The sequence below is a fragment of the Podarcis tiliguerta genome (genome assembly GCF_965153285.1).
Source record: "Podarcis tiliguerta genome assembly, chromosome: 13".
Classification (NCBI taxonomy): domain Eukaryota; kingdom Metazoa; phylum Chordata; class Lepidosauria; order Squamata; family Lacertidae; genus Podarcis; species Podarcis tiliguerta.
In genome coordinates this window covers 16,984,441-17,000,987 of record NC_139546.1, presented here as the reverse complement: position 1 = coordinate 17,000,987, position 16,547 = coordinate 16,984,441, and the positions used below count along the sequence as shown (strand labels likewise).

Sequence of the window (16,547 nt, the reverse complement as noted above, 5' to 3'; positions counted from 1 at the left end):
ATTTACTGCACAAGGCAAAGAAGGCTAAAAAGTTTGCTGAAACACCAGACCGCCCCTCATTCTGCTGCTGCTTGCCCTACCACTGTAATCACAGCAGGAATTCTCCAAAAGGTTTATTTTACAAAATAATAATACACATTCACACACACAACCTGAGGCAGGTATTACGAGGACGCCCATCAAGACGTGTCCATGGTCTCTCCCTCTGGAAAACAAAAAGCAGGTGCAAGAGTTCAAGATGGAAGAACACACTCCCCGCCTCCCCAAAAAAGAGGATCTCAAAGAGGTCTTCCTCAGTAAAACAAAGAACATCATCCCTGCCACTCGTGAATTTTAAGAGTCCCCAGTTGTAAGCTTTCAAGCTGACAGAGACCCCACACAGAAGAGGTACCAGAGGACTTGAAACAATCTCTCTGCAAGCCCGTGCTGTAGGATGAACTGCCTTCCTGGCAAAGGCGGCTAATAGCATTGATCACAAGGTGGTCAACACGTGAGTGGGACGGTTAACTCCTCCCCAGTAGCTGACTGAATGCTGCTAGCTTGGCATTCCACTCTGGCCTAGAAAGCTCTGGGCAAGGAGAGGGAGCAGAAAGCTCTCCAGGGCAAGAACAACTGCAAAGCTTCCAGAGCAGGCGGGAAGTCTACTGAAATGCAGGGGGGAGGGAATGCACCACCACAATATTTGGAAGTTCCTGCTACCTCTCTGCCACCCCCAGCCCAAACTGGGTTACTCGCTAGGCTACCGGGTTTGGCTGCACTGCAACCTCCATGCTTTCAAACTAAAAGCAAACGCTGCTTTACTCACACTTTCATTATTTTCCTACTTGCATGCGTCTCTTGCAGGTACTGAGGACAGAGGATTGGGAGGAATAGGAGGGGATTAAGAGCAGGAAGGCCTACCCTATGCAGTGCACAACAATCAAACAGTTGAGGATTATCTTCTACCCGCCCCACAGGTACTTCGTAATTCTGATCCTATGAAAGTCGCCCAGTGTCATCCCCAGAAGAACCAACTTTCTGGGTCCCAAGCCATTAGCATACGTTGGTCAATGAACACTGCACCAATAACCGCGGAATGAAAAGCAAGAACCAGGCTTATTCCTGCCCCCTTTCAATTACGAGAAGCATCATGATCATTACTGTTGTGCAACTGACTTTTCAGTGGATTTGAAGATACAGTACTGAACCTGTCCTGTGAATGACATCGCATGCTGCGACTAGGGCTCAATGTCCTTTGAAGATTTCTCAGCATGGATTGAAGGCAGAATCATATGCTCAGTGCTGCTACCCATTGCCAAGAACAGCTTTCCCACGTCAAGTATCCTTCCTCGCCTACTTTTTCAAGTCAGACTTGCCTGGGAAGTTTTCTCCGCTCTGCACTGCGTTATTGGCGGACCGAGAGGCAGTGACACTAAAAATTCTGCCCAAACATTTTGGGAAGGGGGTGGAGGAAGAAAATAACTCAGCCCATGCCTGCCATTTTTGATAGAAGCGCTGCACTAGGCATTTTGAAGTTAAAAGGTAAAGGTACCCCTGACCATTAGATCCAGTCGCGGACGACTCTGGGGTTGTGGTGCTCATCTTGCTTTACTGGCCAAGGGAGCCGGCGTACAGCTTCTGGGTCATGTGGCCAGCATGACTAAGCCACTTCTGGCGAACCAGAGCAGCGCACGGAAACGCCGTTTACCTTCCCGCCAGAGCGGTACCTATTTATCTACTTGCACTTTGAGGTGATTTCGAACTGCTAGGTTGGCAGGAGCAGGGACCGAACAACGGGAGCTCAGCCCGTCGTGGGGATTCGAACCGCCGACCTTCTGATTGGCAAGTCCTAGGCTCTGTGGTTTAGATCACAGCGCCACCCACATCCTGCGTCTTAACAAACCGGAATGCACATTTGAGGATCGCCTCAAAACAAGGATCTAAAGCAGGTGGCGGGAACGCTTTTCTGCCTGAGAAGCACAACCTTAATGGGGGCCACATGCCACTTGGTGGTCAAAGCCAGAGAGGAAATTGGTCAGGCAAGATGCAATATCACATTTGCAGAATGTATTCAAGTGAAGCAAAAACCACTGGATGAAGGTGATCACAAGCAGGGCTTGTGAAGGGCCTGGCCCTGGGAGACTCCTGAGGGTCAGTGTCATAGACTGGCTGGGTGCAGGTGGAAGGCACCAGCTGGGGAACCCCTAAGGGAAGAAGGCTCAGAGCCCAGGGACTGGTGGTGAGACAACGATGAGTGGTTGGAGAAGACTGGGGAGAGGAGGCGTTGGAAGCTGAAGAGGTAACACGGCTTAGTGAGTAGGGAGAGTCTGTGGCAGAGAGGAGTCCAGAAGCAGCAAGTGGAGGCAGGAGAGGAGGGGGGCCAAGAGGCAGATATATGGCAGGCTGGTGAAGACGCCAAGGTGTCTCCCCCTCCTGCTGCGACAAGCTCTCCTCCACCTGGTCTCCTAGACACCGAAGAGGGATGAAGAGGATGGAGCAGAGACAGAGAAGGTGGAGAAGTCTCAGGTTGCTTGGGAAGGACCCGGGAGGAGGGACTTAAGGAGCTGTGGAAAGGCAGGGACCTTTGAGTCTCTACAGCTGCCTCGTTGGTGAAAGGCCTACTGGGAAGAGTTGCTGTTAACTTCACTGACACCTTGTGAGTTATTGCTGACCTGCTCCCGGCTCCCGTCAGATAGAGAGGGCTTCTTTATTTGGCCCTGGGCTTGAAGTATCCCAAACGGAACTAAAGGAATTCAACTGCTCTGTTCTTGTCCTTTACTGGCCTTGACCAAAGCAGAGCTCTCCGTTTCTTCCAGGTGCCTCCTACGTTTTTCTGCTGCGAAAGTCCTACATACACTTCAAAAGCTCTAGCGAGGATGGCTAGGCCTAGCCCCCGGCTGGAGGAGGTTTTCAACCCACACATCAAATTGTTACTCACTGAGTTCATTGAACATGAAGGCATCCTGGTACTCTTTCATGTACTGGGTGGAGCGTGACTCGTCCAGGAACAGCGAGTACACGCGCTTGATGTCGTCCACCTGAACCTCTGTGCCCTGTGAATGGGGAGGGAGAGAGGTCAGAGCTCCCAGCAGGAGAAGAGCACAGCACAAACTCCAGCAAAGTTTCACCACTCCAGACAACGCCCTCCAACTAGTCCTGGAAATGAAAACTGAGGACTACTCTGGGCTTCCAAACGCTTCTAGTTTTATGCCTCCCCCCCCCTCAACTCTTCTCCAAGAGCTTAGGGATCTTGATAAAGAGATCCCACTGACTCTCTAAGCCAGGCATAGGCAAACTTCGGCCCTCCAGATGTTTGGGACTACAATTCCCATCATCCCTAGCTAACAGGACCAGTGGACAGGGATTATGGGAATTGTAGTCCCAAAAAATCTGGAGGGCCGAAGTTTGCCTAGGCCTGCTCTAAGCTCCCAACGCACCTCCCATCATGGGAGTTGGCGGTCCAAAACATCAGGAGGGAGCCACGTTGGCAAATGCTGCCCTAACGGCACCAAAACATCCTTGCGCCCAACTCCAGTCCAGGAGAAGATGCACTTGGTAATCTGTGCTCCTCTGCTTCCAATTGCTTTTTAAGTGGGGATTTTAAATGGTTGTAAGCATAGCACACAGGCACTAGAAGGATGGGACAGACCTATTTAGAACAAATAAAGACATTCATTTGGCCTGCCTGAAGGAACGTCTCCACCCCCATCTTTCAGCCCGGACACCGAGGTCCAGCTCCAAGGGTCTTCTGGCGGTTCCTTCCCTGCAAGAAGTGAGGTTACAGGGAACCAGGCAGAGGGCCTTCTTGGTAGTGGCGCCCGCCCTGTGGAACGCCCTCCCATCAGATGTCAAGGAAATAAACCACTATCAGACTTTTAGAAGGCATCTGAAGGCAGCCCTGTTCAGGGAAGTTTTTAATGTTTGATGTTTTAACGTGTTTTTAATATTCTGTTGGGAGCTGCCCAGAGTGGCTGGGGAGGCCCGGTCAGATGGGCAGGGTATAAGTAATAAATTATTATTATTATTTATGGAAAATGAAGCTCCTGATATGCACACACACACACTAGGGCACAAGTAGGGTGTTCTTGCAAGCTGTGGGTCAGGCTGAGAAGAGAGGGAGAAAAAGTAAGGATTTATTGGCACTGGAATGGTGCTGCCCCGCTGGAAGTCACTGGACTCCACAGAGTGCCAGAGCTCACCTTCCGCTTGCGACACACCAAACTGGCGGCTGTGATGAGCTGGATGGCATAGCGCAGGGAGGTCTCCAAGCCGATGCGCGTCAGCACGGTGTAGGCGTCTTCATTCATCTCGACATCCTCCTCCTCACACCTGCAAGAGATATTCCAGCTCAGAATAAGGAAAACTTCCACAGCGCAGGGCGAGACGCCGGAGCAGCAACAGCAAAACTGTGATGCGGTAAAACGGGCAGGGGGGAAGCATCTCTTTGAGGCAGGAACTGCTGCGCCCTCAAGCTCCCTCTCGCTCACCGGATTTTAAGGATCTGCTTGGTCTCCTTATCGCTGTAAGGGGAGGTCGAGATGATGAGCATGCGGTCCAGGAGGTCAATGGGGATGCCGTGGGGGCTCTGGTAGTTGGTGCCACGAATCCTGCATCGGAGAGGACAGACCCAGAATGAGAGGTGGCTGAAGGACCTCCGTTCCTGCCAGCCTGGTGTCAGGCGTGGAGAGCCCTCCCCTCTCTTTGGTAACTTCACAGACAAGAATTAATGAGCAGTTTATAGTCCTTTTTATTCAGTCATCTGGTTGCGAGCAAAAATACACATCTCTCCACAAGGAGAGCAGCTGGCTACTCTAAATCCTCCCCCTTCCGTCTCTCGCAACATCCTGGGCGCCAACGGGAACTTCCTCCTCCTCTGCATTCTTTGTTCTCTAATATGGACGGACTTCCTAGTTCTTGGGGAGGGAGGGTCCCCCACCATAGCTGTCAAAGTTTCCCTTTTTAAAAAGGGAAATTCCCTTATTCCGGATAGGATTCCTCGAAGGAAAGGGAAAAGTTGACAGCTATGTCCCCCACACCCTCTAATGACGTCTCTGCTGGCTGTTCCCTCCCTCCCGTTTGTCTCTCCGTTATCTCACAACTAGGCAACCCCTGTTGAAGCTGCTCAGTGTCTGTGTCTCTCTCTGCTCCTGAAACCGCTGGAAACAAGGGGGGAAGCAAATCTTCCCCTTCCCCCTCCTCCTCTTCAAAGAGGAACTTATCCGCCTGAGAATGCATTCCCCAATAATCTGATTCAGACCATTCCCTGACACCTGGGGGCAAGGAATCTCCTCTATGCAGCAGGCATATTCCTCCCAGCCTCTCCCTGTATGCAGGGCAGGTCCTCCATATTGCTGCTGCATTCAGTGCAGTGACGTAGAGCCATGCCTTCAAAAGCCACTTACTTAAATACCAACAGCTTTCCATCAGTCTAGTTGTGACTTCATCAGCGATGGCTGGCGTCTCCATCACCTCCCCTCTAGAAGTGGGGTGCCGGTGCCTCTTCAGATGTCGCTCACAGTCTCCCCATCCCAACCACAAGGCATCTTCCCACGGTGCCCTTGTCTACCACCACCCTGCCTGCATTCTTGACTGCAGAGAAAAAGCCTATCTCTAGCCCGGCTTAGGCACCTCTGCCAGTGAATAAGGACCTGGCTAGGCTTTTCAGAAGCAAAAAAAGAGGTTTCAGTGTTCTGCCCAGCTTGTGTGCTCTGCCTCATGGCAGGTGCAGTTAGTTACAGGAGGCATGGAAGAATTACGTCACTGCCTGGGTCACTGAGAAATGGGATTCTGATCAGCAACTAGTCAGCCGCCAAAACGCCACCACGCCCGGTGCCCGACTGTCCGGTGATACGGTGCCATGCCCCGCCCCACGGTGAACTCTGCCAACCTGGTGATGCCTCGATTGGTAGCCATGATGAGGACAGGTGCCATGTCACTCTCCAGGGCCCGGTTCAGGAAGGAGAAGCACTCAATGTCCAGCATGTGGACCTCGTCAATGAACAATACCTGGAAGGGAAATGGGGGGAAAAGGAGAATGGCATTGCCCACCCAGCAAAACACTCAAACCAGAGGAAAGCATGGAAGAGAGCAGCGGAGGGTGCAACACACGCGCTGAAACAGGACTCACCCCTGGGATCACCTCGGCCTTGCCCTCCTCTCGCCACTCGGCAACCTTGGCGTTGATCTGCTCTCGTACCTCGGATTTTATCTCCCCTGTGTCACCTGGGAGCATACACAAGATGAGGGAGGGGAAGGAAGAGGCATGAAGAGCTGCTTCTTCAAAAACAGGGCTATCTTCACATGTCTTCTAAAAGTCAGAGAGTTGTTTATTTCCTTGACATCTGATGGGAGGGCATTCCACAGGGTGTGAGCCACTACCAAGAAGGTCCCCTGCCTGGTTCCCTGTGACCTCACTTCTCGCAGGGAGGGAACCGCCAGAAGGCCCTCAGCGCTGGACCTCAGCGTCTGGGCTAAATGAAGGGGGTGGAGACGCTCCTTCAGGTATACTGGACCAAGGCTGTTTAGGGCTTTAAAGGTCAGCACCAGCACTTTGAATTGTGCTCGGAAACATACTGGGAGCCAATGTAGATCTTTCAGGACTGGTGTTATGCGGTCTTGGCGACCACTCCCAGTCCAGATACAATGATGCAGCAGCCTAAATTTCTGCAAAACCCTCCAAGTAAGGGGTCAGCAAATGTTTCCACTGTCCCTCAAACCTTGTGGGGGGCTGGGCTATATTTTGACCAAAAAAAAAAAAAATGAACGAATTCCTATGCCCCCAAATAACCAAGAAATGCATTTTAAATAAAAGGATACATTCTACTCATGTAAAAACACACTGATTCCAGGACCATCCGTGGGCCGTATTTAGGAGACTAGGCCCGATCTGGCCCCCGGGCCTTAGTTTGCCTACCCATGCTCCAACTCCAGGTTTCCAATGAACTACTTCCACCCCACTCCCTCCAGTTCATCCATATCGTCATACCAGAGAAGAGTGCGAGGAAGCCCTGTGTGCGGCTGTTGATGACATCAATTTCGTGCAGCGAGACTGTGTGCACCACTTCCTTGCGCTTCTGCAGCTCCCCGTCAGGGCACTGGACAAACTTGGTCTGGGACAGGGAATAATATAGGCTGTTGGAAGACCTGAATGCTTCTCGTGCCTGGCACCCAAGCCCATTCGTGCTCGAGCCCAGGGGCAGAAAACTCTTGCAGGACAAAGACATACAAAGCTAACTTACGTGAAATTAAACTGTGGGTCCACCTATCTGCTCTAACAGCCAGCAACTCTCTTAAGGCAGGGAGGGGGAACCTGCGGGCCTCGGGATGTTGCTGGACTACAACTTGCATTGGCCCTAGCCAGCATGGCAGATGGTAAAGGATGATGGGAGTTGTAGTCTGGAGGACCACAGGTTCCTCATCCCTGCCCTAGGGTTTCAGGCCGTTCTCCCCAAGATCCTTTGCCCTGGAGATGTTGGGGAATGAGCTGGGCACTTTCTGTGTGCGAAGCAACTCCTCCATTGAGCTATGGCATCTAACAATGGCATGCAAAGGTCGCCTCTCACAGGCAGCCACCATCAACGGAGCCTTGGGATCTCCCATCACCTCCCATCAATTTGCACTTCTCACCCCCCATTTCAAATACCTGCGAACCCATAGCATCATAGTCCCTTGCTCGGGTAAAGGAGCGTCCTAGTTTGGTGATCTTCCCCGTGGCTTTGTCAATGGTAATGACATCCCTGCGGACACAAAAAGGAGGAGGAAATATGAGGACTGGGCCCCACCTTTTGGCTCTGGGTGAAAGACACCTCACAAAGGACCCACCTGCCATCATTTCGGGAGGGCAAGTTAATTTATCTTCTCTCCTCAAAACTGATGCACGAGTTAAAGAGCACTTAGTAGGGTAGGCTGTATTTCTTTCCATTCATGGTTATGGGTGGCAAGAAGCCTAACCTACACTAACCTAAATGAACACTTGGCTGCCAAACCTAGCTGTAATTTGTGGACCTCTGACATTAATGATTCTGAGTCAATGTTCTCATGTAAGTGGGATACACATACTGTGTGTTTGCTCTCTAAGAGAGTTAGCAGCTTTAAAAGACATTTAGAGGCAGCCCTGTATACGGAAGCCTTTTAATGTGTAATGTTTTATTATGTTTTTCTAGATCTTGGAAGCCACCCAGAGTGGCTGGGGCAACCAAGTCAGATGCGCAGGATATTGATGATGGTATTATTATTATTATTATTATTATTATTATTATTATTATTATTATTATCATCATTATTATTATTAGCGGGAGGCACTGTATTCTAAACCACTGAGCCACTTAGGCTTGCCGACTGGAAGGTGGGTGGTTCAAATCCCTGCGATGGATTGAGCTCCCGTTGCTCTGTCCCAGCTCCTGCCAACCTAGCAGTTCAAAAGCACACCTGTGCAAGTAAATAGATACCACTGTGGTGGGAAGGTAAATGGTGTTTCCATACACTCTGGTTTCCGTCACGGTGTCCCGTTGCACCAGAAGCGGTTTAGTCATGCTGGCTACATGACCCAGATAGCTGTCTGTGGACAAATGCTGGCTCCCTCGGCCTGAAAGCGAGATGAGCACCGCAACCCCAAAGTCGCCTTTGACTGGACTTAACCGTCCAGGGGTCCTTTACCCTTTTTACCTTCCTATTATTATTAATTTATGTGGGCCTGTAGGGGCAAAGTATAAAGACTGCAGAACTTCAGGCCTTCCCAAGCAATGTCCTCTCATTTCCAGGTAACGTATTAAATACTCCGGTGTGCTATTCACGAACTGTGTTCACCTTTATCACTCCTTCAGTGTTAGACATTCCCCATCCCATCCTTTCCGGCTTCGATTTGTCGAGTGTGCTTCCCTGTTGTCCACAGAAACCAGCAATCCTGACTTCCTTCACAGATACCAGACAGCTCAGGAACCCTAACTCTCTGTGCCCTTCCCCACTGGCTCTCCCTTCGCACCCGTGCCCCACCTCCACGCCCGGCCCTGGCTCACCCAGCCTGCACTTTCTCCTTGGTCAGGGACTCAATCATCTTGGTGCCCAAGTCATAGATGGTCTCCATCTCGGTTGTCTTCAGTGTCAGCTTCCCCACCTTAGCACCCTGCAATGAAAAGGAGACAGTCAGCATCCCTCCAGCGCTTGTTACCTTGATAAATGGACTGCTGTGTGCAGTGCTGCCATTACTGGGTAATAGCTAGCCTGCCATCTTCCCGGCGTTATACTCCAGCCTCAACTCACAGTGCCAGTCGCCGGGCGATCTATTTGGATCTCAACCACTTCACCTTCAATGATTTCTGTTTCCTCCCTGCAAGAATAAGGGGATAAAACTGACCTCAGCAGGCAAAGAGGGTAGACTGCAGAGTACCTCACTTTCATCAAAAAGAAGAGCTGGAAATATAATTTCAGAGGCAGCTGAGGAATCCAACAGGCCTTGCTTCGCTGTGTGTTCCGCTCTCCAGCCAGAGAATTTAAGACACGGGCTCCTAGTTTATTTTTTAAAGACCTATTTTATCCCATTAGCCGCTAAGATGGCATTAAACGCACCGTGCAAAATGCTACAAAAGCCAAAATCAACCACCAAACATGTTGCTGCCCAGCTCTCATGCTCAACAAGTTTTTTCAAAGTTTCCTAGAATCCTCCTTGTTGACTCCCCTCACTTCTGTTTGAATCCTCCAGTGCCCACCCTCAACGTCCTGTTTTAAACTCCCAAGGTACCCCCAGAGAACAAAAGACCTCCCAGCTGCTCCTCACTTAATACGGACGCCAATGGAGCGCCGGAAGGCTTGCGTCAGCGCCTCGGTCTTGCTCATCTCCAAGGAGAAGATCTCGCTGCCAGCAATGGCTGTGAAAGGGGTGTCAAGGCCCAGGGCCTGCGCCATTCCTGAGAGAAGAAATGGCAGATTGATTTTACAACACAGGACTTCTTTCTCTTTTTTTCATTCTTTTATTTATATTTTATACATTTATTTACATTTTATACGTTCTTTTATACGTTAAAAAATATTCTGACAAAGTAAGATTCATCAATAAATAAGAATAAAAATGTGCACCCCACCCCCAAGACCATTCATTGTAACTAGCCAACCTCCCAAAATTTCAACACCTCTTGCAATGATTTGACCCCTTTCCGTTTTTAACAGTACAAATTCTACAAACGCCTTCCATATCTCCTCAAAATCATTTCTGCATATTCCCTGTCTTAACTTAATGGCACATGTTATTTTATCATTAATAGCTATATCCCACACCTCTTTATACCATTCTTCCATTTTATATTCTGCTTGCCCTTTCCACTTCCTGGCTACAGTCGTACTTCCTGGCTACAGTCGTACCTCATTACATCAGTCTCTGGTTGTGTTTTTTCAGGATACAATCGCAGCTAATCCGGAAGTGTATACTCCTGGGTTTCACCATACGTGCATGCGCAGAAGCGCTCTGAGCGTCTCGCACATGCGCAAAGCACTCTATTGCACCATGCGCATGCGCAGAAGCGGTACTCTACTTGCGGACTTTTCGGGATGCGAACAGCACCCCGGAACGGATCGAGTCCGTAACTAGAGGTACCACTGTATAATAATTTGTGCAGCAGTCAATAAATTTGTGAACAAGTCCTTCATAGCCTGTGAACCTTCCACTCCATTGTAAATTGATAATAATGCTACCTCTGGCAAAATCCCTACTTCAAGTGTCAGCAGAAGTAGTTTTTGTGTCTGGACCTTACCCATAGCAATGGCGGTCTTCCCTGTGCCTGGTTGGCCAGCGATCAGGACGGCCCGACCAGCAATCTTCCCCTCCTTGATCATCTCCAAGATCACACCAGCAGCTCGACGGGCAGCTAGTTGGCCTACCATGCCCTGGGACACCTAGTCAGGTGGTGGGGAGAGAAAACAGTGAAGGAACAGGAAAACCAAAAGGTTCCACACTTTATTTATTCCCTTGGTTCAACAATCACAGATCTGTATTCCTCTCAAACACATACACAGCACCCTACCTTCCTCCTCATTCCCACTCTGTACTATCCCTTATTTATTCCTTTTTATTTCATCCTGCCCCCTGTAAGTCCATTAATGCACCCACAAACATCAAAAAGCTACATAAAGGCTTATGATCCCAATGGCAACACGTATAGCTTTCATTCGAGCCACTAGCATTCACCCATTTCGTTACCCTCCAACAACCCACTCACTTCCCCCTCTTGCATAGAAAATGGTAGGAAAGGGGCTAATCTATATTTTTTATGATGTTGGCAAATCCGTTACTTTCCACTGCAATTAGCTGGACAAAGATAACCAGAGGCAGAGCAGGGTGAGAGCATCAGCGTTAAAACCCAGGAAGCTTTAGCACTTCCATAGTGCTAATGTCCATAGAAGTTATGTCCACAGAAAAAACATGATCATACTACAAACATGGCCCCAGAAACAAGTGCTTCTACATCTACAATGCATAGCAACAACCTCTGTACCACTCGTCTGTTATTATATATTCTGAAAGCTCCTAGTATTCCACTTTCTATTTAATTAGATTTTACCAATTACACACACACACACACACACACACACACACACCAATCTAGCAACTCTCTGAAAGCTCTTTTTCCAGGTACCTGTCTGGGCTCCAACGTATCATCTAAGCCAAGTCCTCTAATGTGGGAGTGGGCACCTGTGTGAGAGACATGTAGACTATTATTAGATGGTCAGTGACCCACAAAACCCTCTGTCCTTGTCCTGCCCCTTGATCAAATATGCTTTTTTAAAGCATTTACTTCCATGGAGAAAGCAGCATAATCTTCACTGAGGAACTTGACAAGTCCTATTCAGGCATTTGCTTCAACTCTTTCGGTTGTCATCTGTCTGACTCAAGAGATAATGGAGTGTGTCTCCAGGGGTGAAGTCAAACCACTGGAGAATCATAGCGCCTGCTGTGGCTGAAGACTGGTAACTCATATTGCTGCCTCCCGCATTGTTTTTGCTGCGTTAACAACACCAGAGTGACCTCTCCAGGGCACAAACAGTGTGCATGGAGGTCCTGGGCTGCCCAGATGACATGACCCCTTTCTCAGCCTCACTGATGTGGTCCAAAAGCAAGCAGAGCAATACATTTGGCACCAGCTTGGCTGCCAGTTGGCTGCCGGAAGGAGGTGTACAAGATGCCATCCAAAGGTTAAAAGTGTACAGTGATGGAAGACCTGCCCCAATGTCCATTGGCATGGCAGTGCCTGTCCACTGAGCCCAGGAGCACCTATGCACATTCAACTGAACATGCATTCTTGTGCAATTTAGAATTCAAATAACACAGAGTTCCCAAATGCACAAAGGCTCCTCAGCATGTTTGGTCAGGCATGCAAAGTCCCTTTCATGTGCATGCCCCCAGCTCTTTATACACTTTTAACCCCTATGCGTTCAGACAAATACCTGAAGTGAATTATTAAATTTTTAAATAAGTTGGAATGCCAGGCAAAAATGGGAGACAATCCCAGGTCAAGGAGCAATGGAAACTCACCAATTCGTTCAATCCGGGTGACATCCCGAACTTCAGGGACCTTGGTAGCCTGAAAGAGAAAATGATTTAATGAGGCCTGCCAAAATCCAGGTATCAGTGGACACGTTTCGGAGGAAGAGTTACACTACATTTCATACCTCATCACCACAAAGCATGCTAAATCCTTTCACGTATTTGGATGTGACTTTCCACAACTACTGAATACCCAGTTTCTGAAACAATCAAGTGATGGATATAGAAAGGGCAAAGAAGGATGACGAAGATGGAGGAGAGAAACCCTTGCCTTTTTCCTTGACCGGGCCTCAAGGTTTACAAGGTAAAACCACAAAACGTAAACGTTTGCAGACTATATCTGCAAAGGTTATATGAGAGCCCATGTGGTGTCCTTAAGAGGGGTGCAGTGGTTGGCGTGACAGAAAACCCCTTACTCAGCCATTCAATGACCATCACCATCCAGCTCAGCCTTGAAATTCACTAACGACAACCAGCCTCAAATTAACTGATACAGGGAAATGAAAGTTAACCATGGATAAGAGGAGACTGAAGGGAGATATTATAACCATCTTCCAATATCTAAAGGGCTGTCACATAGAAGGTGGAACAAGCTTGTTTCCTCCTGCTCTTGAGGGCAGGACCCAAATCAATGGCTTCAAGTCACAAGAAAGGAGATTCTGACTATACTGTAAACCAGGAAGAATTTTCTGAGAATCACTGAACTGTAGAGTTGGATGGGATCCCCAACCACTTGCAAGGAAGGAATCCCAACAGGCAGGCCCCAATCCAATTTGAAGCCATACTAGATCCCGCTTAGCTTTGCACTTTTATCGCTACACTACACAGGGAGCTTTCTTGACAGCAAGGACTATCCCACACTGGAACAGGCTCCCTCCGCCGAATGACATGGACGCTTTAGTTGAAATTCCTGCATTGCCAGGGGTTGGTCTAGGTGACCATTTGGGGTGGCTTTCAACTCTAGAATTTTATCCCAGCTGGAGCTCCTTGGAGAAAAATCCGGATTTGAAAACGCATGAGATGGATGTATCTGTCTTCAGTAAGGGGTGGGGGTGAAACCTGTGGCCCTCCGGTTCTCGCTGGACTATGCCCATCATAGAATTGTAGATTTAGAAGGGACCCCAGGGGTCATCCAGTCCACCCCCCCTGCAATGCAAGAATCTCAGCTAAAGCATTCATGACAGACGGCCATCCAACCTCTGCTTAAAAACCTCCAAGGAAGGAGAGCCCATGACCTCCCAAGGCAGACTCCATTCCACTGTCGGAAAGTTCTTCCTCACGTTTAGTCGGTATCTCCTTTCTTGCAACTTGAATCATCCCTGACTGCTGGCCATGGGGGGCCGGGGCTGATGGGAATCACCACAGCATTGTAGGGGTTGGGAGGGACCACGAAGGTCATCTGGCCCGACCCCCTGCAAAGCCAGGACCATTTTTTGCCCCCCACGTGGGACTCGAACTCGCGACCCTGAAATTCAGAGTCTCCTGTTCTGACAAACTGAGCTGTCCCAGGTTGCGGTCGGGAGTCCCACAAACTTCTGAGGAGATTCCCCACCCCCACTCCCCTCAGATGGGGCCGGTGAGGCTCCGGGGCAGCCCTAGGGCGACGCACGGAGGCAAACGGAGGGCAGGGGGGGCGCCCCGGACCCCCTTCCTCCCCACCCAAAAAAGTTGCGATTAATCCGGGTCTCTTTCCTGGAAGGGAAAGAGGCTTGTCGCTCACCGCGGCGGTTGCCATGCTGCTGCTGCTCCTCCTGCTTCAGTCTCGCGCCGTCTCCAAGCACCAGCCCGCTCCGCCCGCCCCAACAGCTTCAGCAGCCCGGGAGCAGAAGCCGGAAACAGGAAACGGTCCTTACGGAGGGTGCCGCTCTAGCTGATCTCTATTGTCGCCCCGGTCCTCCAGCTCATTCCTCCCTATAGAGGGGCCCTTAACGACAGCCTTCCCGACGGATTATGAGGCTCCCGCAGCCGCGCTGGGGCTGATGGGAGTTGTAGTCCGAAACTTGGGAGAGGGGGAAGGTTCTGAAGGAAGATTTTAAACGTTCTCGCCATCACCTCATACTGGTTCACAGATCACTGTTTATTTATTTATTTTTTTGCTTGGCGTCCGCCTGTCTCTAGAGACTACTAGAGACTAATGTTGTAATTTAATACTAATGTTGTATTTTAATCTTGTTTTTAAGTTGTATTCATTCAACTTCTTTTTATTATTGCTTGTTAGCCGCCCTGAGCCCGGCCTTGGCTGGGGAGGGCGGGGTATAAATAAAAATTATTATTATTACTATTATTATTATTATTATTACTATTATATGTTAAGTCACTTTATCTTGCCCAAAGCATCCTGTCGTAGAAAAATTATGGGTTGGCTTTTGCTGCCCACCTCCCTGATGTAAACGAGACGGCATCCCCAAGGGACTTAGTGTCCCCTAAGCCCATTATAAGCCATAGAAAAATGGATGAAGGTAGGATCCAGTGAAAGCAAGACATATCTTTATTTTTCTTTTGCAACTAGATCCGCCGGCTCCCCCGCCACACACACACCTCCTTGTGAGGAAGTGAGAGACCACTAACAAAGTGTGCAGGAACCTTTAAAGACTTGAGACATCACCCAATCCCTTAGCCAAAGGCCACCCTAAAAGCATCATGCATACAAAATCGGCCTTATGTGCTCAAATCATCTTGCCCCAGCAAGCAACCTGTACCAGCTGAAGTTTCCAAAGCGACTTCAGAGGTAGCCCCACATATAACATATTGCAGTAATCTAACCTAGAAGTTACCTAGAACTCCTGCCATGTATATCCTGTGCCAGGGACACAGTTCATTGTTCCAGGTCTCAGAAAGTTTTAGCCACACTGCCCGTAAGAACATCACACCATTGATTCAGGGCTCAAACTGGTTTTATTGAACACAACAACGAAACAAAAACTTGGAGTAGGAGGTGATTTATTTTAGGTAGTTTGGTTCCCAGCTCAAAAACATGGGTCCTCTTAGAATAGCTGTCACTTTAATGCAGCAGCTAACTGCTCCCTGCCTGGGAACACCTCCACTGGAAGCTATCTTATCCGGTCCCGTCCCCCCCCACACCTTTGTGTGTGTTCATATATATACCATAAAAAGGTAAAGGTACCCCTGCCCGTACGGGCCAGTCTTGCCAGACTCTAGGGTTGTGCGCTCATCTCACTCTATAGGCCGGGAGCCAGCGCTGTCCGGAGACACTTCCGGGTCACGTGGCCAGCGTGACAAGCTGCATCTGGCGAGGCAGCGCAGCACACGGAACACCGTTTACCTTCCCGCTAGAAAGCGGTCCCTATTTATCTACTTGCACCCAGGGGTGCTTTCGAACTGCTAGGTTGGCAGGCGCTGGGACTGAACAGCAGGAGCGCACCCCGCCGCGGGGATTCGAACCGCTGACCTTTCGATCAGCAAGTCCTAGGCGCTGAGGCTTTAACCCACAGCACCACCCGCGTCCTATATATACCATACATAACCTATATTAACATAGTGGCTTTAGCATGGGATGGGGTTTATTTTTTTTTTTAAATAATATTTTATTTTCCACATTCAATAAACAAACAAAGAACAAATCGACAAACACATCAAAAAGAAAATAGCAAAAGAAAAACAATACATACATTGTACAAAGACAAAAAGAAAAATGAGCAAGATAAAAATAAAAGAATTAAAAACAAATATTGTGTCATTGTATTCTTCAGCATTAACTTAAGTCTGCGACTTCCCCATGCCTTCCCACTCTGTATTCTAGGTCTTATATTCTGGTAGTAAACTCTTTCCCTCTGGCGTATCTTTGGTTCAGATTAATGTTATTGTCTTATTTATCCTTACATTTCCCTATGTCCTCCTAAATATACTTTCTTTAACATTGTCATTTTTATAATAACATTCTTTTACATTCAATCTGATAACCTCAAACGTTCGTAATTTTATAATGCTTCTGTAGATAGTCTTTAAATTTCCTCCAGTCTTCCTTCACCATCTCTTCTCCCTGGTCTCTGATTCTGCCAGTCATTTCTGCAAGTTC

At 48.9% G+C, this 16,547-nt stretch overlaps 1 protein-coding gene across 2 annotated transcripts; it reads right to left on the bottom strand.

Annotated features, from left to right (window-relative positions):
* Window positions 1-98: 98 nt before the first annotated feature.
* On the bottom strand, window positions 99-14,383 carry RUVBL2 (RuvB like AAA ATPase 2). 2 transcript variants are annotated; one of them, XM_083408210.1, is made up of 16 exons: window positions 14,232-14,383; window positions 12,500-12,548; window positions 11,604-11,659; window positions 10,722-10,863; window positions 9,752-9,881; window positions 9,238-9,304; window positions 8,994-9,100; window positions 7,622-7,715; window positions 6,965-7,088; window positions 6,107-6,201; window positions 5,867-5,985; window positions 4,467-4,586; window positions 4,179-4,308; window positions 2,918-3,032; window positions 806-846; window positions 99-205 (listed from the first exon to the last, which is right to left on the bottom strand). In XM_083408210.1, exons 1-15 carry the CDS (start codon window positions 14,244-14,246, stop codon window positions 821-823), a joined length of 1,389 nt encoding a protein of 462 aa, XP_083264336.1. In that variant the 5' UTR covers window positions 14,247-14,383; the 3' UTR covers window positions 99-205; window positions 806-820. The 2 variants fall into 2 exon arrangements, with proteins under 2 accessions (XP_083264336.1, XP_083264337.1); XM_083408211.1 differs by lacking the exon at window positions 806-846.
* Between the last annotated feature and the right edge of the window lie 2,164 nt (window positions 14,384-16,547).

Coding starts and splice junctions, on each gene's coding strand:
- RUVBL2 (XM_083408210.1), bottom strand. Junction 10,864..11,603: donor ATACGTTGGAGCCCAGACAG/GTACCTGGAAAA, acceptor CCACCTGACTAG/GTGTCCCAGGGCATGGTAGG. Junction 7,716..8,993: donor AAGGAGAAAGTGCAGGCTGG/GTGAGCCAGGGC, acceptor TTGTGTCCGCAG/GGATGTCATTACCATTGACA.